General features: G+C 35.7%; 1 protein-coding gene across 2 annotated transcripts in view; it reads right to left on the bottom strand.

Moving 5' to 3' along the window:
• The window catches only part of LOC148940985 (uncharacterized), a 34,481-nt gene extending 9,317 nt beyond the window's left edge, over positions 1 to 25,164 (bottom strand). The window contains exons 1-2 of one of the 2 annotated variants that reach the window (XM_089105206.1): positions 25,070 to 25,164; positions 10,739 to 10,862 (exon numbers count right to left, since the gene is read on the bottom strand). In XM_089105206.1, coding sequence (XP_088961332.1) covers positions 10,739 to 10,772 — 34 coding nt within the window. In that variant the 5' untranslated portion in view covers positions 10,773 to 10,862; positions 25,070 to 25,164. Of the gene's footprint in view, positions 1 to 10,738; positions 10,863 to 24,036; positions 24,117 to 25,069 lie in introns of those variants that run through there. The other variant, XM_089105207.1, reaches the window with a different exon arrangement.
• Positions 25,165 to 25,460: the final 296 nt, after the last annotated feature.

The following is a 25,460-nucleotide window of genomic DNA, read 5'->3' as shown; positions in this document are numbered from 1 at the left end:
AAGCATACAAGGACCTGAGAATAAAAGAAAGTGTACGGAATGAGGTGGCAAAACACTTGACGAATCAGGTAAAAATGCGTTTGATATTTGTTGAATCTTTGAAATGAGTAGCCTAGCTCTTAATAAATAAGAAGAACAAATTTTCAGAAGCAAGCCTATTTGCTGAAAATCCCTTGTTCTCTTTGTTTTTATTAGTATCGCAATGTAAAATTCGAGAACATCACTGTTTTTTTTTTTTTTTTGTTAGTTAATTTAGAACTAAATTTGGGCTATATATTTGCACATTAGGAGGGAGGGGGGGGGGGGGTAAAGTATAGCGGATCTGCATACAAAATGTGTTTAGTCATTTTCTACGTTTATAAAAGTATGTAAAACTAGTATGCACAACTCTATAGGGCTATTAGTTAGCCCTAGAGAGCGGTATTGAACCACATTTTTCGTACAGCCTATTGTTTGAAATACGGTCAGTTATCCGGGTACCCAGAACAATCCTTAAACAATTTCTCTGGAAAACATCTAGCAAATGTTAATCGGTTTTTCGAAGCACCCATGCATCAGAGCCATATTTGACTACTGTCATCACTGTAGCTTCCTATATTCTAATCTTGATTTGCAGACTTATCTTCCTATTCTTCCAAACTTGTTTTAATTGTGAAAAAACACCCTGAGCCTTGGCTATTCTACTTTTAACATCTTCACTGCTCCCACCATCTTTACTAATAATACTACCAAGGTAAGTGAAGCTGCCCACTTGATCAATCTTTTCATCACACAACGTCACCTTTTCATCTTCACTTATTCCTACCCTTAGTGACTTAGTCTTCTTAACATTAATTCTTAACATTGAAAATAAAATGAAAAATTTCCAGTGAAATAAACTCTTGAGCTGATGAGGTTTCAACAATTAATATCATTAATAAATATATCAAATATTCAGTTTAATTTTATTAGTTCTCTCCAAGACTGTTCAAGACATACATAATTTTCAGTAAAGCACTGATGGCGCAATAGGCTTTGTACTTTTACCATTACGGAAGTAGGCAGATGCCAAACTCTTGTTCATTGTGATTTTTATTCATTTTAAGCTTGATTTACAAATTCAATTTAAATTTTTCTCGTTTTAAGATTTGTTTATTCATTTATATTAGTACCTCTTGTATGTTTGTTTTCTATGATTGTTTATTTAGTTTCTACTCGTTTTGACTTTTGTTTATTCTTTAGTAGTTGGGCATTTTTTTTTTAAAGTTTGATTTGCATATTATATTTAAGTTTTACTCGTTTTAAGATTAATTTGTTCCTTTCTCTACGAAAAGTACGATTCAATCCCGTTTTCTAGGGCTATAATGAGAGAAAGGTTGAGATGGCCTGGGCACGTTCTGCGGATGAAGGATAGATAGATAGATATTTATTTCGAGAAATTACTATCACAAGCCCTGAAGGGCCGAATTTGAATTTCGAAGTCCATAAAAAAACAAACAAGCAAGAAAATCATAACAAAAGCACAACAACTAAAAATTGGCAACCAATGGAAAAAAAAAATAAATAGTTAAATATCGGAATGCTATATGATTCCTTTGTCACTTATATCAAAAACTGGAAAATGGCAACTAGTTAAAAAGGTAAAAACTGACAAAACTGAAAAAATAAATAATATACACATTAATAAATTTTTAAAAAACAACATAAAAAGGGGATAGGGAACAAAAAAAAGAGTAAAAAGAAAAACGAGCTGTTTCTTTTATTATATAAGAGATAAGACAAAATTTATGTACAAATTAACCACTATTTATTATATCAGTAAAAAAGGGATAAAAATTTCTTATGCCGCGAGGTAGTACAGAGAATGGGAGATAAGTTGGGAATAGGCTGTGACACAGTTCGTGGAGGACGATTTCTATCAGGTACATGGTATTCAGGGAAAAGGTTCGCAGTACAGGGGTTCAAAAGTGCCAACTTACCAAAACGGAGGCAAAAATTATTTCTTCGTCTCTCGAGGGTCTCTAGGTTTGAAATATTTAACAAATGCAGATATGGTATCTTGCCCTCTTTAAAAATAATTCTTAGAGCTCTCTTTTGGACATTTTCAATTTTTTGTGTTGCTTCATTTGAGAGGCCAGGGTGCCACACAGGACAAGCATACTCTAATATGGGACACACAAAAGAAATGTATACTTGTAGTAAATGTGATTGGGGGCCACTGAATTTCTTTAAAAATTTAAGGAGGGAAAGCGAGGAGTTTGCTTGTCGTAGGATATTATTTATATGGGCATCCCATTTCAAATTGGAAGAAATTGTAATACCAAGGAGATTAAGAGATGTGACAGAGGTTTCAGGAGGATTATGAGTAAGAAAAAGGGGAGGGGATTTAAGGAAAATTACTGAGACTATTGCGGATTTAGAAGGGTTAACTGTCATGTCAAGGGAAGAGGCCTCACAGGCAATGTCTTGGAGTATACCCATTGGGTTGCTAAACATGTTTTTATGACATATCTCTAAAAATGTCAAGATTGCTGAAGATTGTCCTTTTCGGCCAACCGTCAATGGCTTGACGGAAAGCAAGATGTCCGCGGTTGGGGCAGGAGGATGTCATAAAGAAAGATTTAAGGGAAATGGAAACTTCCTGGGAAGGTGTGAAGAGAATAGATTGAGATTGATTGAAGGGGTTTTCCCCTGTGTGAGTTCTTTGATACTATATAGCAAATTGATGCTAAATCACTCTGTGCTTTCACAAATGCTTCCGAGAAAATTTTTTAGAATGTAAAACACATAGTCGGTTACTCATTAAGAGCGTTTATTCTTTTATATAGTGTTTTAAATACGTTTATTATAATCAGGTTTTACGCAACGTTAATATTGTTCTATGATAATATGTTTTACATTTAGCATCAGAGATATTTTCACCTGTTTATATTGTACCTTTTGTATAGTTGTTGGCTATAATTGTTTATTTGATTTCTTTTCATTTTGGGTTTCATTTATTCTTTAGAAGTAACTTTTGGTCGTTTTGGCTTTGAATTATTATAGGTTTTTATTTCCGCTGACCTTAAGGTTAATATGGTCTTTACTTTTTTTTGAAGAACTTCTTTTTTAGAAAGTTATTTTTTAAATTAATTTCTGTTTGTTTTATTGCCAAAATTTCAAGTTTTTCAATATTTCCTATTTCAAAGTCCAATTTTTTTTAACATCAAAGCTTCATCAACGTATCAAAATTAGTATCAAAGTAAAAATATCATAGTAAAAAAGTTTAAAATTAAAGAGAGTATGAAAAAAAGGAATCTAGAGGCAAATTAGGGTTGTAGTGGACAAAATAGGGTCTAGAAGAAGGAAACTAGCATATTTTTACTATAACAATCAACACCCCTGATACACCCCAGTTATCATGACGATACATTTCTGCATTAATTGCTTTTTAGCTTTTATTTTTGCATTTATATTGCCTTTTTCATTCTTCTAATCCCCAATATCATTCTGCCTAATTTTTCCGTTTTCATCATGATTAGTATAGCTCACACAACAATTTTCAGCGCACACAAAAAGTGTAAATACTCACACAAAGTGACTCAATTCTTGTATTTAAAGATATATAAAAACAGTGGATATTGAAAAACATACCTTCACTCTTGATAGTAGATAAATCAAATTTTGGAAAGTTAAAATCCGGTTCAAGGTTTGTAGATGAAGATGATGAGACAAATGAAGCAATATCTTTCTGTTCAGGTGATGGCATAGGATTTGTACTTTCAAAAAACTGTTTGTCCTCATTTGGAAACATGTCATCAATTTCTGAAAGAAATTTACAAATTAAATTCAGATTTAGAACCAACACTTTAGAGTAAATCTACTGCTCCTCCCAAACTATGGAAATCAAAGTTACTACTACTACTACTACTACTAACCACTCACTGCAGCACTAACCTACCTGAGCCTAACACTTTTACGCTTGATCCTCTTTCATTCAAGTCTATTTAGAACTTCCTTCTTTACTTATTCTCAGGATCTATCTATAAGAAATCCTCTCACCCTATTTGGAGATTACCTGCTTTCGTTTGGCCCTGTCCTAGCCATCTACATCTTTCTCTCACTATAGCCCAAGAAAGCGGGATTGACCGATATTTTTAATAGAGCTTAGTCTTTGAGATATGGTTGGTCTGTCGGATACCCAAAACAATTCGTAGTCAATTTCTTAGAAAAATATCTAGCAAATCCTCCTAAGTTTTTCAGAGTACCAACGCTTCAGAACCAATGTCACATCACTGTCATCACAATGGCTTTCAATATTCAAATCTTAATGCACAGACTTATCTTTCTATTTTTCCCAACTTCTTTCAACTGTTAAAAACAATCTGGTTCCTATTTCACACAAAAAAATAATATATATATATAAAACATATAGAACATATAGAAGTACTTAGGTAAGAAAAATAATAATAAAAAAATCATTGAAAAATCTAATTAAGTTTTTTTTTGTATAACAAAATTTTTTATAATTTTTTTTTTAATTACAACATTGAAAATAAAATGAAAATTACAGTAAAAAAAAATCTTGATCTGATGAGCTTTCAGCAATTAATAGCATTATGTATCATTCAGTTTAGTTTTATTAGTTCTTTCCAAGACTGTTCAAGGCACATATAGTTTTCAGTAAAGCGCCAATGACGTAATAGGCATTATAATGTAATAAAAGGGAAGGGGTGAGTGGCCAAACTCTTGTTTGTAGTGATTTTTCTCCGTTTTAACCTGATTTGCATATTGAATTTAAATTTTCCTCTTTTTAAGATTTATTTATTCCTTTATATGGTAACTGTTATAGGTTTGTTGGCTATGATTGTTTATTTAATTTCTGTTCGTTTTGGGTATCATTTATTCTTTAATAGTAAATTCTGGTTGTTTTGAGCTTGAGTTATTGTAAGTTTCTAGTTCTTCTGATCTTATATATGGCCTTGACTTTTATGGCCTTAAGTTTTCGTTGAAATACTTCTTTTTTAAAAAGATTTTAAAAAATTAATTTCTGTTTGTTTTTTATTGCCAGAGTTTCAAGTTTTCAAAGTTTCCTATTTCAAAATCATTTTTTTTTCAACATCAAAGTATCAAAACGAGTATCAGAGTGACAATATCAAAGTAAAGAAAGTATCACAGTAAACAAAGTATCAAATGAACAATATGCAACTTGCATAATTTACAGTCCTTGCCCCATAAATCGAAGTTGCCCCGTAAACCCGAAAATCCGAGTGTCAAAGTAACAATAAGCAGCTTGCATAGCTCACAGTCCGCTCCTCGGGTGCTGGGAGGGGGTTCAACCCCGGAAGCATAGTTATCTGGCCTTAGGACTATTTTGAACAATATAAATATCACAAAATTTTGATCAGATACTTTTGAAAAAAAGTGGGCGGGAGGGGTGGGGGCTGGTCACCCTTTTATTACTTTTGACTCTTAAAAAAAAAGAACTAAGAGTTGCAATTTCCAATCGAAAAAACATTGCCCCAGGGGCTATGGGGGATTGTTCAACCCCACTACTAAGTTAGAGTCATTTGAATTTTGGATTATTCTAAAAAATGTCTGTTTCCAAATTTTAATCGGATGCATTTGGGGGAAAATACGCGAAGGAAGGGGGTACTGGCTACCTTCTGATCAGTTTAGAGCCATAAAAAGGACAAAAGAAATTTCCCATCGAATGAGCCTCCTCCAAAGTTTACACGACCAGACTTTCCATAAAAACTTTATAAGCTAACGATGGGTAACTAGCAAAATTATTAGCCCATTTCCCTAGGGCTGGAGGGTGCGTGTATCAAACTTGGAACAATAGTTGTTTGGCGTTTGGACTGTTTTGGACAAAATGACTATCTCAAAATTCAGATCCAATACATTTAGGGAAAAGAGGTCGTGGGGTTGGGGCTAGTTGCCCCCTAATCATTTCTGTGTCCTAAAAAGGAACTAGAACTTTCAATTTTCAATCAAATAAGCTTGCTTTAAAATTTATACGACCATCATTTCCATAAAAACCTGATATGATACTGAGGCTTAACTTGTAATCCTTTTCCCAGGATCTAACGATTGTGTCAATCCTGAAGGCATTGTTATATAATCTTTGAACTATTTTAAAAAAATGGCAATCTCAAAAGCTAGATCGGATGCATTTGGGAAAAGAGGGTCGGGGGGGGGGGGTCCATTTGCCCTCCTATCACTTTTGACTCTTTAAAAGGGAAATATAACTTCCAATTTCCGATCAAAAGAGCCTCCACTTCTTCCATAAAAATTTTATATGCCCCCGGGGCATTGCTTACAACCCTTGCATTAGGGCTATGGGGGCTGTATCAACCCCAAAGGCATTGTTATATAATCGTTAGACTAAACTGAACAAAATGGCTATCACAAAATCTCGACCGAATTCATTTGGTAGAAAAGGCAGGGGGGGGGCTAGTTACCCTCCGATCATTTTTGACTCAAAATGGAACTTGAATTTCCAATTTATAATAAATAAGCCCTTTCCGAAATTTATATGACCACCCCTTCCATAATAACATGCCCCCAGGCCATAGCTTACAACACTGGTCCCCGTGCTCTGGGAGGTTTTGTCACCCTAGTTACCCTCCAGCCTCTTTTGAATCTTAAAAAGGGAGCTAGAATTTTCAATTTCTAATTATTTGAACCCCACACTAAGTTTATACGGCCATCTTTTCCATAAAAATCATATATGCCCCCAGAGCATAACTTATAACCCTCCCCCGAATGCTCTGGGGAGTTGTGTTGATCTCGAAATTTTTTTTATTTGATTGTTAGACTATTTTGAACAAAATAACAATCTCAAAATTTCCATCAGACACACATGGGTAAAATGGGGCGGGGGAGGGGGTAGATGCCCTCCGATCACTTTTGACTCTTAAAAAGGGAACAAGAAATTTCAATTCCAAAATCACATGAGCTCCCTATGAAAACTCCCTAAAACTTTTCAAAGTACTACAAAACTTCAGCAGAACGAGCAAGGGATTTAGCTGAGCATTGAAGAGTGATGGAGACTGGATTTGTTATTATTATTTTTCTTTTATATTTTCATCTATCTATTATTATTTTTAATTCAGTTTTTTTAATATTCAGGTTATAGTTTATTTATTTTTGTTTAATTTATAATAGAATTATTTAAATAGTTTAGGTTTTTCTTAATAGTTGTGGTAATTGGTACATAGTTACATACCTAATACGTTTTCTCCAGCGCGAAGGGTTCATATAATTTATGAGCTCCCTACCACCTACCACTCCCTTCCTCCCTAATACCACATCACCTTCCTCCTGTACCATCCTTTGTTTTACTACCCACTATATCTTTTACTTTTCTCTTAAAATCTAAAAGATGTCAGGCACATAGCTTTTGAAAGGTAATATTTAACGTAATGAATTTTATATATTTGGTATCCTTATAAAAAGCCAATCTTCTTGACATATAATATATATATATATATATATATATATATATATATATATATATATATATATATATATATATATATATATATATATATATATATATATATATATATATATATATATATATATATATATATATATATATATATATATATATATATATATACTATATATATATGTATATATATATATATATATATATATATATATATATATATATATATATATATATATATATATATATATATATATATATATATATATATATATATATATATGTATATATTGTTGTTATCAAAACGTCTTGAACAAAAGCTACCCTTCCAGCCTAACCCATTCAAATATACCTATTCTCCCTTACCATCTTTGCCATAGCTCAGATTAATCCTTGGTAGAGTTTACAAATAATTTATATACTTTGTTCCAACGTTAAGATCCCAATTCCTAAATTGAAGAGTATTTTATAAGTTTAAAATCGAGCTTAAAGTACGTTCCCAATATTAGGCTCTATTGTTGACTACCAGTGTATCTAAAATTGTTGTGTGGCATATAGTTAAAATATTCAAGCTAACCCCATGCTTGTCAATAAAATCTAGATAATCCTATGTGGCAATGATTCACTGTCTAGAAGGTAAAACAAAGAGTTAATGGCGATTTAACTGCTGAAATAAGCATTAGCAGACCAACTATTTGGTATTTTACTTTACACAGAGCATCATTGAGAAGGCACTAATTCTGCAAAACTGACAATACCTCTTGATACCCTTTTAATAGCCACTAAACTATAAACTATTTCATAGTTAAAAAGCCCGTACGGCAGCAAATACTAGAAAAAAGACTCAAAACTTTTCAAGAAGCATGAGATATTCTTCAAAGAATGGAGCTTTACTGAACTAGGTTCCAACTTCAACTCTTCACTACAGAAGCGAAAAATAAGAAGTTGATGGGAAGGCCAACAATTACTGTTAGACAGGTACAAGAACAGTCTAGTAGAGTATAGGCAAGTATAGAATAGTCTAGCAGGCTATAAGTGTGATTGTCTAGCTTCTTAACACTCAACCATGATCAGCAGAAAAAGAGAACACTCAGAACTTTGATTATTCAATTGAAGTATGAATGTTGTTTTTTTTTTCAATAAGCAAGTCCACAAGGAGACTATGACTCGGACGAAAATGTTTCCAGCTCAATATCTATCCAACACAATTTCATATACTATATATCACAATAAAGACAAATATGTAATATTAAATAAATTCAGTCTAGCTCTGTTATACAGAGCTAGTATGAGGCTTTTTATTATTCAGTCTACTTTGCAGACTGTATATTATATTTAGTATAGTACATTAGACATGTAAAGTATCTAAGGCAAAAGAGGAGGGGCAGACAAGTACTTGCTCCTGTTTGGACCATACTTCTGACTTGCCCTGAATTAATGACAATGTTTGCCATCTTTGCCAAAACTCCTGTTGTTACATCAGTCAGGAAAGGTACACTTCCTAGAGTCTTGTAATGATAATTTTTTCATCCATTTTCTCCTTATTTTTCACACGCGTTCCTTATTTTTAAACTTGGCAACCGTTACGCCTTAAAGTGCGTAAGTGCACATGGAGGTTATTTTCATTGAAAACTGAATCCACGGTTTTTACCAATTTTTTAAGACGTACATAAATTTGCAAATTTCCACTTATCCAATTTAAAGAATAAAAATTTCATTTTCACTGTCCTTGGTACTTTAAATCGTCTGATCAGTTTAGCATTTAAACAATTAATTAATATGCATATAACGAGTTCGACGGCTGAAGTGCTATATCTGACATATGATTTTACCTCTGTCATTGCACAAAATTGTAGGGCAGAAATATTTTCGTCGTTTTTATTTCCCCTCAGCAATAAATTCTGGAAGTTTGAGCCATGAAGCAAAAAACATATCTTATTTTGTGGTTGAATATCTCCAACACTTCTGAACTGGAGGATTTTTAAAGTCAGTGACTACACAGACTGCACCTAATCTTATACAAAAAGCTCAATATTTCACAGCATGCAATACTACCAAAAATTTATTTGAGTAATTGCTGAAACATCTAAGAAAAAAAAAAATCTATGGTTGCACAGAGATGCCACGCAGTTTAGCTTTTTAGAGTTTGATATTGACATCACTAGCATTTAGCAAGATCAATGATTGTCTGACTAACAATGGGTATGAAACCAGAAGCTAATTTCTTTAATGACACATTTTATAATAATCCCTTTGGCATAAAACGATCTTCTTGTTAATTTGAATCTATAAATTTTTTTTTTCTTTTAAAGTTCTTGAAACAATTAAGAAACAAAAATTGTCTTCCAGCATAGTAATTATTTTCACAAAAATTAATGTACAGTATAAAGGAAGAAGACATCAATATTCAGACAGACAAAATTATTAAATTTGTGTTTAATGATTCAAAAGAGTTGGTGTTGTCAAATTTTCAAGAAAAAACTGAAATAAAGAAAGACAACCAAAATTTGTAATGCTGCTACTATCCAATAAAAGAATAAAGTGCAAATTTTCAGCAAAATATAAAAACAAATTGTTTTTTTGTTTTTTTGTCAAAATTCAATTTCTTTTAAAAGGAATTAAACACAAACAAAAGTTTTACAAATAAAAGCAAAGAGCAGTTTATTCGGCCCATTAGGGGGGCCTTCTTTAACTTTTGCTCTTAGCGCTAAGATGTGACTGATTTTCTTTGAAAACATTCCAACTCAAAAGTGCAGTGTTGAAAATAAATGCACTTCTATAAATAACAACTATGCTAGGACTTTTTGAATTTTATGAAGTCTACAACATTATTTTGTTTAACTGCCATGTTTGAAACTAGAAAAGTTTAGCTATTATTTCCTTGTTTGCCCAAAACCAAAAGAAAATGCACAATTGATTTTGTATTTGTGAGGTGATACATATGTGCTGCACTGCTTTTATAACTTGCTTTTGTTCTTGATAGTAGTTTAACCCAAATAAAAGAGAAATAAGTCCAAATGAGTTTCAAGTTTTGCACCAATACTAGGTACAATGACTAAAGTAATATCTTATATCCCAAAGATCCCCAATTACCCCACAAATAGGAGGTAACAAATTGTTTCTATGTGCGGACCCTCAACCCCCCCTCCCCCAACCGCTAGTCTCTTCAGTCCACCACAAATATTTGAACCAGAGTCCACTAACAGATGAAACCCTTTTTCTCTTTCTTGTTTTGGGTGAAACCAGAAACTTTCACTCCTTTACTAAGCCTATATTGTCTAAAAAAAAATAATAATAATACTGGTCAGTATTTTGCTAAGTTACCTTTCTTAACCATAGTTTGATCACAAGGGTCCATTGGTTCAGAGTCAAGTTGAATTTTCAGGTAGCTCTCTGAGATAAATTACTTTTCCAAGTTATCTGTCATAAAATTTCCAGGTCACCTGTCCTAGAAAACGAGGGGCATAAGAAAAATGTGCAGTTTTATTATTGGAAAAAGAGAAAACGAGTCATTTAGACAACCAACTACCTTGAATAGTAAAGTTTAAATGGCCCAAAATCTGTGAATATCAATATTTTTACAACAAATTACAAAAAAGTTTCTCTATTCTTGATTAATTCAAATGTATTTATCAAAAATAAACTTTTTTACTAAACAAATATATTTACTAGAAACAAATAGAATTACTAAGAAACTGAAGTGGTAGCACATATAGTAGTAGTGGTGGTATTTAGGATGAAGCACACAAGCACACTGCCCAAAAAAAGAAAAGATTATCAAGGCCTAAAGAAGCAACACCCTTAATAACAGGAACCCTCATTATGTTTCAAAATCAACACTCGTGCACAAACTTACATGCTATGTTACTCACTTTCTAGACCCCTAACCCCAGAACTCTTCTGATAGACCTACATCATATTACAAAGACAACTTGAAAATACAAAACCAAAAATTCTGTGTTGTTTAAACAACAAAACATTCAATACTCTGTGGAAATTGAGACAATCTCACATTGAATCTGAGACGAGTTAGGCATGGTGCCCTGCATATAGCCATACTTTTTGTAGAAGTTTGGTATGTTTAATTGTTCAATATGACCCAAGCACCTGTAAATATAATATAATCAACAAGTAAGCAAGCAAAGCAAAAGGACAAATTTAAGCAATAATAAGCAAAGCAATAACTAATTCACTAAGGCAAGCAAATCATAGCAGGATGCTACATCTCCTGTTTTTTGAAGAAATCATACTCTTAATTAGTGTTGGCAATATTTGATATCGATATTGATATATCGATATATCGGATCAAATATCGAATATCAAAACGTATTATCGAAAACGATGTTTTTAGGAGTCTTTAGCCCCCTATATTCCCTGCAGAAAATCCACCACATGAAAGGCACTTCATATGGAAGGGGTCGTCATAGAAACTTAGAAGGGGGCTCATTCAATTGGAAATTGAGAGTTCCAGCGCCCTTTTTAAGGGTCAAAGGTGATTCGAAGGCAACTCACACCCCGTCCACGCCCACCAGTTCCACACACACATCCAATCAAATTTGGAGACAAACAATGTGTTCAGCGTAAATGCTTTCAAGATAGAAATCATGATTATGAGGAGTATACTCCCCCATTGCCCTCAGGGCCAGGGTTGTAAATTAGGACATAGGGGAATATAAGTTTTTTATATAAAGTTTTGTAGTAGAAACTTCAAAAAAGACTCATTCTATTGGAACTTCAAAGGGGTAGTGCCCTTTTTAATAGTCAAAAGTGATTGGAGGTCAACTAAACCCCCACCCACGTCCACCATTTCCCCCCACACAACCAAACAAAAGGTTAAGATAGCCCGTTTTTTCACCAGGGTTTAAAATTCCGTTCAGTTTTTCTTGTTTGATGACAACCCCCCCCCCAAGGCGCTCCGGGCCCGGTTTGTAATTTATGCCCTCGGATCATATAACTTTTTTTTTTATATAAAGCGGTTTCGTATAGAATTAAAACAGGTGTAATTCTAGGTGACATTTAAAGAGCTAGGGCCAGTTTTAATATTCAAAAGTGAGTGAAAGGCAATTAACACCCCTTCCAAGCTCACCAGTTCTCCAAACAACTCCAATCGAGATGTTGAGATATCCATTTTGTTCAACGTATTTGAAAAATCTGGAAATTATATCTTTGAGCAGGACACGTCCCACACAGTCGTCAGGGCTAGGGTTATAAGTTACACCCTGGGAGAATTTATGGTTATTAAGGATGGAATACTCTTTATAAACTTCAGAGGGCTGATTTGAATATAACTTTAAACTTCTATGACACTTTTTACCTTAAAAAGATATCGGAAGGTAACCAGCCCCCCCCCGCCCCCACGCTCTTTTTCCCAAATGTATCCGATAAAAAATTTGAGATAGCTATTTTGTTAAAAATAGTTCTAAGATCATAAAACAAAAACTCCGGTGTCAACACAACCCCCAGCACCCAGGGGCAGGCGCTGTAAGTAATGCCCTAGGGGCATATATGGTTCTTACGGAATAGATACTCGTATAAACTTCAACGTGGGATAATGTGATGGTACTTTGAATTTTATAGGTAACTTTTTAATAGTCATAAGTGTTTGGAGTTACTATAGCCCCCCCCCCCCTCCAGCCCCTTTTTTCGACCACCCCGCTGATAATAACTTTGTGCGGTCACTTGATTTAAAAATATTTACAATATTAGTAACCAAACACCCCGGGGGCGACACACCCCCCCTGGGCCGGGGGGCTAAAATATAAATGTTTTTACTGTTATAACTTTAATAAATTAAATAATATTAACATTTTGATTACTAAATATCAGTATATGTATATAAAACTGACAATGCGCATTCATTTGTATTTTTTTCAGTAAAGTGCAAATTATGTTCTGGCCTTGGGAAGGTATAGGGGTTTTGAGCCCAACTTATGTTAATTTCTGCTCGTTTTGAAAGTGACTTGGTTATTTATTGTAATTTCAGTTCGTTTTGGGTTTCATTTATTTAATGATGCTGATGTGGTAGTTTCACGCTTGGTAGATTATTTGATTTGATTTTTGCTCATTTTTTGTTTAATGGAGGGAGTTCGTTACTTTTTTTTGAAAAACTTATTTTGTGAAAGTTTTTTTTTAATTAATTTCTGTTCGTCTTATATTGACATAGTCTTTTCAGGGAAAAGAAAATAATACTTTAAATATTTTCGTTTTTTTAAGAATTTATAGTTTGGCCTGCTATTTGTATGCTGCAAAAAAAATTTCAGCAATTTTTAACAACATACACCCTTTTAAAAATCTGGACACAGATAGTAGTGTTTAATTTAGTTTCATACCTCCTCTAGTTGACCTGAAATGGAAAATTTTGTACCATTCGCAAAACAATCTGTTTACTTTATTTGATTGCTTGGATACACTTACGCTATTTTGATTTGGTTAAATTTTAAGAGCAGAAGTAGCCCCGAAAGTTTGAACATAATACCCTCAGTCGTTCTTGGGATACTGCTAAGATGCCTTATTGAGAATTAGCATTAACACAGTGCGTTTTGATTTAATCTTAAGGCCACATTTAGTTTTTAGACATAAAGAGAAAATGGAAGGGTGGGCGTGGGAGGTTGATTAGTTTCCCTCCAATCACTTTCGACTATTAGAAAGAGCATCAGCTCTTTGTATTTTCAATCGATTGAGCCCTTTTCGAAGTTCCTACGACAACTCCTTCTATATGAAGTGCCCTGGTCTAAACAACAGCAACAAGCAACAGCAACATCATACATTATACCCACATCAATCTTTAATATAAAAATTTCCAGCCTTCTTATCACTTTCGACTATTAAAAAGGGTACTAGGCCTTTCAATTTTTCAACCGAATGAGCCCTTTTTGAGTTTCTACGACAACACTTTCTATAAACACCTTATATGCCCCGAGGGCATAAATTACAACCCTTACCCTAAGGGCTGTTGTCATCCTCTAAGACCTAATTTCCAGAACTTTCAACTACGTTAAACAAAATGGCTATCTCAAAATTTTGATTGGATGTCTTTGGGGATATGATGGGCAGGAGAGGGGCGTTAGTTGCTCACCAATCACTTTCAACTATTAAAAAAGGCACTAGCCCTTTTAATTTCCAATCAAATGAGCCTTTTTAATGTTTCTACGAAACACTTTCGATAAAAACCTTATATGCTCACAGGGCATAACTTACAACCCTTGCCCAGAGGGCTGGGGGGAGGGGAGGAGTTGTCATCCTCAAAGACCTAATTTCCAGATCTGTCTACTACGTTGAACAAAATGGCTATCTGAAAATTTTGATTGGATGTGTTTGGGGCAATCGTGGGCGTGAGAGAGGGGTTAGTTACATTCCAATCACTTTCGACTATTAAAATGGGCACTAGCCCACTCAATTTCCAATTGAATGAGCCTTTTTTGAAGTTTTTACGACAACTCTATCTATAAAAACCTTATATGCCTCAAGTGCATAACTTACAATCTTTGCCCTGAGGGCTCTGGGGGATTTGTCATCCTTAAATACATGATTTCCAGAACTTTCAACTACGTTTAACATAATGACTATCTCTAAACTTTGATTGAATATTTTTGGGGAAATGATGGGTATTGGAGTGGTAAGGTACGGGTATCACCACTTATTGGAGAGGAAAGCCCCGGTCCCAAATTATAATGTGATGCCCGCGTCTACAACACCAGTTCTGCAAATATCGGGTTTGGTACTACCCTATTTACAGTATACCCTGTCCCAGGGTATGATAACGCGATCGAGTGGTCAAATGGCCACTTTCTAATGTACCTGCCCTTGGGTTACGACTAGAAATCTCTAACCCTCTCGTTGGAGGTAACAATCCCCCCTGTCAGTATATTAAAAACGGTATCTCTTAACTCTATTTATACTCTGCCTGGTTTCCGAGAAAATTAATTGACAGTTTTTAGAAAATATCTTACTTGTATTTTTCTGACTTTTATATATAATAACAAAAAAATGTTTCCCCGAGCGGGGTCTAAATGTAGACTAACTCAAAAATAATATTCTGTACACAACTGTTCATAGGGGTGGACCTTCGCTTGGCCCTGCCAATCCTCTCAATCCCCATTCAAAACCAATTCTACTCTCTTAGCTTTATTATTCAATGACATAAACCAGGAAGTCCAAAATAGAATTTAGTTCAAAGCTTACTTATTGCAAAACAACTATAGCTTAGCGACGAGACTTTTAAACTGTCATTGAAAATTATACTATAGGCAAATCTAAGCAAATGTAATTACGGAACGAAAACAGGTCATTTAACTGAAAAGAAAAGAAACAGGGGTGAATCCCCAACACCTCCCTCCGTAAGATAAATGACCACCCATGCGCTACCTTGGTCCACCCTTACAAACATAAACACATAACTTCAACTTTACAAAATCCATTTGCCTTCTCTCTTCCGCAAGTGTATGTGCTACTACTTCCACCGCTTGGCTCTGGATCGGTCGTCATCAACACGTCTCTACTGTAGAACCACCATGGTCTAGATCGTATAGAATCCACATTAGGTTTTCAAAGTTGAAGCCCCCAAGATTCGTAGAAAATGATTGTACGCAGCCCAATCAAAAACAAAATTTTCTTGCTCTCACGAATTTACATTTGAGAGGAGCAGAGAGTCAGTTTCCGGCACATTTGATGATGCCAGCTATCATGAATAATTGGCAGCACTAGCCTCTTAATTTCTATCTATGGAAACAACTTCATTTCCCAATAAAAAGGTAAATTGCCTCTTGGCATAATTTGAAATAGTCCCATGCCAAACATACACAGGCCACTGAATACGACAAAGATACTGGAAATGAAGTGAAATCTTGAGCGAACCATGAATCGCCTTTTTTCTAGGTTCGCTCCCCTGGGATAATCAAATGCAGAATATGCGTTGATGCTAATTGAAGATGGAGTTTGGATACAACTCCCACTGAATACAATTTGCCGGAAATAATTGTGGATTTCCTTGAAGAGTAAATGAACATGGTTACTGGACAAAGTTTTGGATGACATGTGAAGTTACTGGGAGATACTGTCCCCCAAGGGCTCCAGATTAGAGTGACAAAACCTTTATAGATGAATTAAAACATGTCCAGCAGTATTGGATTCAAAGAAAGAGCTATCTTTCGCGACGGCCGACAGGGGATTTTCCCCAAGGGAATCCTCTCCCTCATAAAGGATTGACACATCTTTTGAGTTGATAATCCTAATCTCAGATTCCTTTCCAAGTTTTTCCAATCCGACTCGACATTCAATATCTCCCAATTTTCCCCCAGCCCGTTGTAGGTCCTTCATCTCTATTTCGTAATCATCTTGTTTTATCCCCCATGGGTCTTGGACTTCTTTTCCCCCCTATTATTTATGTTATCAAGGCACAACCCGTCCGACATTTTTTTATTTTTCGCCACTGCAGGCTGAATCTCCTAATTTTGTCTCTTTTTTTGCATTTATTTTTTCTTTTTCACTTTTCTCAGTTTTGTCATTCGCGCGATAAATAATAAATCATCGTTAAATCTGATTTGGACTCCAGTGTCCACCATCTTTAACTGCATTACTTCATTGTAGCTCCGCTTAATATCTCTTTTCTCTCTTTTACTTCTCTTTACTTTTACCACAGAAACAAATATTTCGTTATCAAATAGGAACTGAATTCCGACATTTGGTTTTTCTTATTGTACTAAAATTTCTCGAACTTTCCGAGGAAAAGCGCGTACAATAAATTTCGACTCATTTTTCTTTGGTACAATCAGTGTTTCATTTTTGCATTTATTTTTTGGCATCTCATATTCATTAAAAGTGTTCTCAAGTTTTCTATTTTCTGAAAATTTTTCTGAAAAACCATTTTTGTGTGTCTTATTTTCAATATTATGTTGTCTTTCTACTTCTGTATCCCATTTCTGTGGATTATCAATATTTCGAAAACGCGTATCAAGCATTTCGCTTTTCCGACACGGTGGCACAGCCTCCCAATTTGTTTTATCGGCCGGTCCACCTCCCCCCGTAGTCAGCGAAGTTGTATATTTTTCCGGGCTTCTAACCCATGCGGTTCTATTATACGTTTGAAAATTTTTCCCTGCAATTATTTGCATTAGTTCTCATCTATCCTCTCTATCTCTCTCTTTCTTTCGTTCTCTGGCTATTCTATCAGCCTCTTCCTTTCGTTCTCTATCTATTCTAATATTCTCTTCTCTCTGCTCTCTAGCTATCCTCTCTTTCTCTCTTTCTTTTCTATCTTCCTCCTCTTTTCGTTCTCAGGCTATCCTCTCTTTCTTTTCTATCTTCCTCCTCTTTTCGTTCTCTGGCTAATCTATATTTATCCATGAAATTTAATAGTTGTTTTGTCATATCTATTTGAGTGCTTTTTCTCGGTCTCGGTCTTGACCTTCTCGGTCTTGAGTTAATCTCATCTCTGTCCGACATAATTTCAAAATTCCGTTAACTTCAAATTACCTCTTCAGTCTAAATTAAAATTCTTTAATCCATGTAACTTCTGGTCACTCCTGAAAAATTGCTGCGTTTCAATTAGCCTTATATTTTTGCACACTAATTAGTTGCGCGATATATTGATCCGTAAATTTTTCAATTATGATCTAACAAGGCATAGCCCATAATAGATCTTCATAATTTTATTAATTGATTCCGTATTTTTTTTTCTCCTTATATGTAATCACAATAGGCTACTCTGTAGGCTAAATTAACTTGTCTCTTCGAAAACGCGGAATTCTTTTACTATCAGGTTTACTGATAGGACCATTTCTTGCTGCCACCACTTATTGGGAGTGTAAGGTACGGGTGTCACCACTTATTGGAGGGGAGAGCCCCGGCCCCAAATTATAATGTGATGCCCGCGTCTACCACACCGGTTCTGCAAATATCGGGTTTGGTACTACCCTATTTACAGTATACCCTGTCCCAGGGTATGATAACGCGATCGAGTGGTCAAATGGCCACTTTCTAAAGCCAAATGTACCCACCCTTGGGTTATCACTAGAAAACGCCCTTGGGTCTAACTCTCTCCTTGGAGGTAACAAACCCCCCTTTCAATATAATAATGACGGTCTCTCGTAACTCTATTCCTACCCTGCCTGGGTTCCGGGAAAATTAGTAGACAGTTTGTAGAAAATACCTTACTTGTATTCTTCCAACGGTTACTTATAATAACAAAAAAATATGTTTCCCTGAACGGGGTCTAAATGCAGACTAACTCAAAACTAATATTATGTACACGACTGTTCATAGGGGTGGACCTTTGCTTGGCCCAGCCAATCATCCCAATTCCCATTAAACACCTTTTCTACTCTCTTACACTTATTATTCAATTACTCAGACCAGGAAGTCCAAAATGGAATTTACTTCAAAGCTTCCTTATTGCAAAACCACTATAACTTAGCAACAAGACTTTTAAACTTTCATTGAAAATTATACTATAGGCAAACCCAAGCAAATGTAATTACGGAACGAAAACATGTCATTTATCTGAAAAGAAAAAAACAAGGGTGGAACCACAACAATGGGCTTGAGAGGGTGATTAATTGCTCCACACTCACTTTCAACTATTAAAAAGAGTAATTTCAATTTCCAATCAAATGAGCCCTTTTTGAAGTTTCTACAACTGCTTTTTATATAAACCTTATATGCCCCCAAGGCATAACTTACCACCCTTGCACTGAGAGCTCTGAGGGGGTTATCATCCAAAAAGACTTAAGTTCCAGAACTTTCAACTACGTTGAACAAAATGGATATCTCAAAATTTTGATTGGATGTTTGAGAAAATGGTGGGCGTGACAGGGGGGTTATTTGCCCTTCAATCCCTTTCGACTATTAAAAATGGGACAAGCCCTTTCAATTTCCAATTCAATAAGCCCTTTTTGAAGTTTCTACAACATCGTTTTCTATAAAAACTTTATATGCCCCAGGGCATAACTTACAACCCTTGTCCTGAGGCTAAGGGGAGAAGAGGGTTGTCATCCTTAAAGACCTAATTTCCAAAACTTTCGATAACGTTGAATAAAATGGCTATCTAAAAATTTTGAATGTTTGTGTTTGGGGAAAAAGTGGGCATGAGAGAGGGTTAGTTGTCCTCAAGTCACTTTCGACTATTAAAAAGGGCACTTGCCCTTTTAACTTTCAATCGAATGAGCTCTATTTCAAGTTTCTACGACAAAGCTTTCAATACAAACCTTATATGCCCCCAGGGCATAACTTATAACCCTTGCCCTGAAGACTGTGGGGGAGTCTCCTGCTCAAAGGTATAATTTTCTGAACTTAGTGTGGAACAAATGGGCTATCTCAAAATTTTGATCAGATGTGTTTGGAGAAATGGTGGACATAAAACGGGTGTTAGTTGCCTTCCAATCACATTCTATTATTAAAAAGGGCACTAGCCGTTTCAATTTCCAATCCATTGAGCACTTTTTGAAGTTTCTACGACAAACCGTTCTATAAAAACCTTGTATGCCCCCAGGGCATAACTTACAACCCTTGCCCTGAGGGCTGTTAGGGGGTCGTCATCCTCAAAGACATAATTTCCAGAACTTTCAACTACATTGAACAAAATGGTTATTTCAAAGTTTTTATTTGATCTGTTTAGGGAAAAGGTGGGCGTGAGAGGGGTGTTAGTTGCCCTCCAATCACTTTTGACTATTAAAAAGGGTACTAGCCCTTTGGATTTCCCATCGAATGAGCCGTTTTTGAAGTTTCTACAACAACATTTTCTATAAAAACCTTATATGCCCCCAGGGCATAATTTACCACCCTTACCGTGAAGGCTGTGGGGGAGTGTCCTCCTCGAAAACAGAATTTATATCTGGAAATCAACTACGCTGAATAAAATGGCTATCTAAAAATTTTGACTGGATGTGTTTCGAAAAATTGTTGGCGTGGAAGGGGTGTTAGTTGCGCTCCAATCACTTTCGACTAATAAAAAGGGCACAAGCCACTCCAATTTCCAATTGAATGAGCCCTTTTCGAAGTTTCTACGACAACTTCTTTGATACAAAGTGCCCTGGTCTAAAGGGAAAAAAAATGATAAATGATACATTGTGCCAACATCGTTCTTATATCCCCCCAGAGCATAACTTAAAACCCTCGCCGTGAGGGTTGTGTCCTCTTCAAATCATATTTTCTATCTGGAAATCAACTAAGCTGAACAAAATGGCTATCTGAAAATTTTGATTGGATGTGTTTAGGAAAATGGTGGGCTTAGAAGGGGTGTTAGTTGCCTTCCAATCACTTTGGACTATTAAAAAGGGTACACGCCATTCCAATTTCCAATCGATTGAGTCCTTTTCGAAGTTTCTACGACAACTCCTTCGATACGAAGTGCCCTGGTATAGAAAAAAAAAATACATTGTGCCAACATCGTTCTTTGCGATGCGATGTAATAGTAATAGCAGCGCAATCGCTGCCTATGAAAATGTCAAGCCTTCCAATCACTTTCGACTATTAAAAAGGGCACTAGGCCTTTCGATTTCCAATCGAATAAGTTCTTTTTGAAACGAAAACACTTTCTATTAACACCTGATATGCCCCCAGGACATAAATTGCAACCCTTACCCTAAGGGCTGTTAGGGTGGTTGTCATCCTTTAAGACCTAATTTCCAGAGCTTTAAACTACGTTAAACAAAATAGCTATCTCAAAATTTTGATTGGATGTGTTTGGGGAAATGGTTGGCGTTAGAGGGGCGTTAGTCCCTCTCCAATCACTTTCAATTATGAAAAAGATTTCAATAAAAAACCCATAGGCCCCCAGGGCATAACTTATAACCCTTGCCCTGAAGACTGTGGGGGGGTGTCCTGCTCAAAGGTATAATTTCCTGAAATTTGAACAGCGTGGGACAAAATGGCTATCTCAAAGTTCTTATTGGATGTGTTTGGGGAAATGGTTGGCGTGGAAGGGGTGTTAGTTGCCTTCCAATCACTTTCGACTAATAAAAAGTGCACTAGCCATTTCAATTTCCAATCGAATGAGCCCTTTTTGAAGTTTCTACGACAACACGCTCTATAAAAACCTTATATGCCCCAAGGGCATAACTTACAACCCTGGCGCTGAGAGCTGTGAGGGGGGGGGGGCTTGTTATCCTCAAAGACCTAATTTCCAGAGCTTAAAACTACGTTGAATAAATTGACTATCTCGAAATTTTGATTGGATGTTTTTGGGGAAAAGGTGGGCGCAAGAGGGGGGTTAGTTTCCCTCCAAACACTTTCGACTATTAAAAAGGGCACTAGTCCTTTGAATCTCCAAATCGAATAAGCTTTTTTTGGAGTTTCTACGACATCGCCTTCTATAAAAACCTTACATGCCCCCAGGGCATAACTTACAACACTTACCCTGAGGGTTGTGGGGGAGTGTCCTCCTCAAAAACATAATTTCTATCTAAAAATCAACTACACTGAACAAAATGGCTATCTCAAAATTTTGATTGGATGTCTTTCGGGAAATGGTGGGCGTGGAAGGGGTGTTAGTCACCTTCTAATCACTTTTGACTATTAAAGAGGGCACAAGTCACTCCAATTTCCGATTGAATGAGCCCTTTTCAAAGTTTCTACGACAACTTCTTCGATACGAAGTGCCCTGCTTTAAAGGAAAAAAAAAATTAAATAATACATTGGGCCAACATCGTTCTTATATGCCCTCAGGGCATAACTTAAAACCCTTGCCCTGAGGGTTATAGGGGAAGTTCCTCCTCAAAAATATATTTTCTATGTGGAAATCAACTACGCTGAACAAAATGGATAACTAAAAATTTTGATTGGATGTGTTTGGGGGAATGATGGGCGTGGGGCGGAGGCTAGTTGTCCTCCCATCACTTTTGACTATTAATAAGGGCACTAGCCACTCCAATTTCCAATCGAATGAGCCCCTTCCGAAGTTTCTACGACAAATCCTTCGATACGAAGTGCCCTGGTATGGAAAAAAAAAATAATACATTGTGCCAACACCTTTCTTTACTTAGGCAGCGCGGTTGCGCTGCCTATGATAGTTCAAAGGTCAGATAAGAAAACATCCTGTGTCGACACCCCCCCCTCCCCCAGGGCCCGGGGCAGGTGTTGTAAGTATTGCTTTTGGGGCATATATGGTTCTTATGGAAGGTATACTCGTATAAACTTCGGAGAGGGATCATATGATTGGAAATTGAAAGTTCTCGTTCACATTTTAAGAGTCAAAAGAGATCGGAGGGCAACTAACCCCCCTCTCACGCTCATCTTTTCTCCAAACACATCCAATCAATATTTTAGATAGCCATTTTATTCAACGTAGTTGAAAGTTTTGGAAGTTAGGTCTTTAAGGGTGACAACTCCCCCTCCCACAACCCTCCGGGCAAGGGGTGCAAGTTATGCCCTGAGGACGTATAAGGTTTTTGTTGAAAGCGTAGAAACTTCTAAAGGGCTCATTCCCGTGGAAATTGAAATGGCTAGTGCCCTTTTTGATAGTTGAAAGTGATTGGAGAACGACAAACGCCCCTCTCATGCCCACCAATTTCGCAAACACATGCAATCAAAATTTTGAGATATCCATTTTGTTCAACATAGTTGAAAGTTCTTGAAATAGGATCTTTTAGGATGATAACCCCCTCAGACTCAGTGCAAGGGTTGTAAGTTATTCCCTGGGGGCATATAAAGTTTATATTGAAAGTTGTTATAGTAATTTCAAAAGGGGCTCATTCAATTGGAAATTGAGAGGGCTAGTGCCCTTTGTAATAGTCGAAAGTGATTGGAGAGCGACTAATGCCCTTCTCATGCCCAACATTCCTCCAAACACATCCAATCCAAATTTTCAGATAGCCATTTTTTGCAACGTAATAGAAATTTCTGAAAATTAGATCTTTGAGAATCACACCCCTAAAAACTCCAAAAACTCCGAGGTTGACACAAACCTGTTTTTTTCACTTTGATATTCTTACTTTGATACTAGTATTGATACTTTGATGAATATTTGATTTTTTTTTAAGTTTGATTTTGAAGCAAGGAACTTTTAAAAACTTGAAACTTTTTGCAATCAAAAACGAACAGAAATTAATTACAAAAAAAACTCCGGAAAATAAGTTTTTCAAAGAAAAGTAAAGGCCATTTTGACATTAAGCTCAGCAGATACAAATACCTTTAAAAATACAAACTCAAAACGACCAGAAATTACTACTAAAGAAAAAATGAAACCCAAAACGAACAGAAATTAAATAAACAATCATAGCAAAAACATACAACAAGTAATAATATACATGAATAAATAGATCTTAAAGCGAGCAATACTTAGACTTAATATTGAAATGAAGCTTAATACAAAAAAATATTTTCCTGTTGAAGCATAAATGAAACTTAAAACGAGCAGACATTAAATAAACAATCAATGCAAACAAACATACAATAGATATTAATGTAAATTAATAAATTAATCTTAAAACGAGCGAGACTTAAATTGAATATGCAAATCAAGCTTGAAACGAACAAAAATCACAACAAACAAGACTTTGGGTATGACCTCCTTCTCTCACTGTAAAAGTCTAAAACCTACTGAGTCATTGGCGCTTTACTGCAAACCAATTTTATGACAATTATTTTCTTTTGTACTTAATATTGAAAATAAACATTAAAATTATAGTAACATTTTGAACTGATGAGCTTTCAGCAATTAATATCATTATACATCAAATATTCAGTCTAATTTTTGGCTGATCCTCAGATGTGGCTGATGAGCTTCGAAAGGCTTTGCTGAATAAAGTGCATTGTGGGTTTATAAGCCATGGTCAAGTCACACCCGTCGCAATTGCCACATATCTTGACCTGTGTTTCAACAGAAATGTATATTTCACCTGACGATCTTCTACAAGTTGAGAGCAAACTGGCAAACGAGATAGATTTGCCCTTGCTGAATCCGAGGGGTTGCTGTCCCAAAATGTGTGTAAAGGTGTGCCCAGGTGTGCTGGTCCAATCATTTCTCTGGAAATTCCTTTCAGAAATTTAGAATAGTCAACTTTAAGTCAAGTTTACTTGGCCTGCGTAAATTATGTTTGATTTAGGTAAAAGCTCTGAAAAAAAGCTTAGGTGTGCCCAGGTTTGCCCAGGGATGGTGTACGGTGGTGCCCAAAGTGAGAGCAATCCCTCGGCTGAATCTCGATCAGTAGATACAAGCATCATCATAGTTCCTGCAATGCAGTCATATCAGAATCAAACCAGTTTGTGGGGTTCACAATGAAGTACTTATAGTCAATGCAGGACATGCTTCGACAACAGCCGAATATATCATAGCTCTGGAAACGTTTAATAGGGAGCCAACATTTTCAAGAGAAACTTGTCCACTCAAGTGGTGGAAGTCTCGTGCTAGGGGGTCCCAAAAACACCAGGACGAAGTTGCAATGAAATTCATGTCTGTACCCGCTACCAGAGTCCTTTCTGAAAGAATGTTTTCAAAGGATGGTCAGATAATCACTGAACGGCGGAATCGACTCTCAGGGAAAACCATTGACAAGCTGATGTTTTTGAATAAGCAGTAGTTTATTTTTCTCTTTTCTTGAGCCAAAATAATTCCAAATCTGGGTTTTTATTATATAAATTTATGTAATCGAAGTTTATTTTAGTTGTTTGATTTCATATTATTTGAATTTTGAAACAAAGTTAAGCAAAATACCCTTTATTTACCATTTGCGTTACTGAACTTTGGCAAACCCGCGAGATACCAAAAAACTGATCCAGAATATTGATATCAATACATCGAATATTGAGTGTAAAAATATCAATTAATCAAAATGTTGCCCAACACTACTCTTAATCTTCAGAGATCCAACCTCTTTGGTTTTATTACAGATCTGTCAGATCTTGTTTGAATGCGTTCCATTTATAGTTGGTGATGCTCTTGGCTGTTGTAGTGCACTTCCAATGGCATGGAAAGATGCCTTTTCCCCATTGTCTAATGTTGGACTGAAATGCATTCAATCAGCTTCCCTTGTTAATTTGGCAGAAACTGGGCTGTGAAAAGTGTTAGTTCTTATTATAGCTGTATCAGACTGAGTTTTCATTTGGCTTCCTTTTA

Source organism: Artemia sp. Qi Xiang Cuo, chromosome 19, assembly GCF_049724085.1.
Source record: "Artemia sp. Qi Xiang Cuo chromosome 19, ASM4972408v1, whole genome shotgun sequence".
NCBI lineage: Eukaryota > Metazoa > Arthropoda > Branchiopoda > Anostraca > Artemiidae > Artemia > Artemia sp. Qi Xiang Cuo.
Note: the sequence above shows the minus strand (reverse complement) of the source record. Positions and strands in the feature narration are given on the sequence as shown.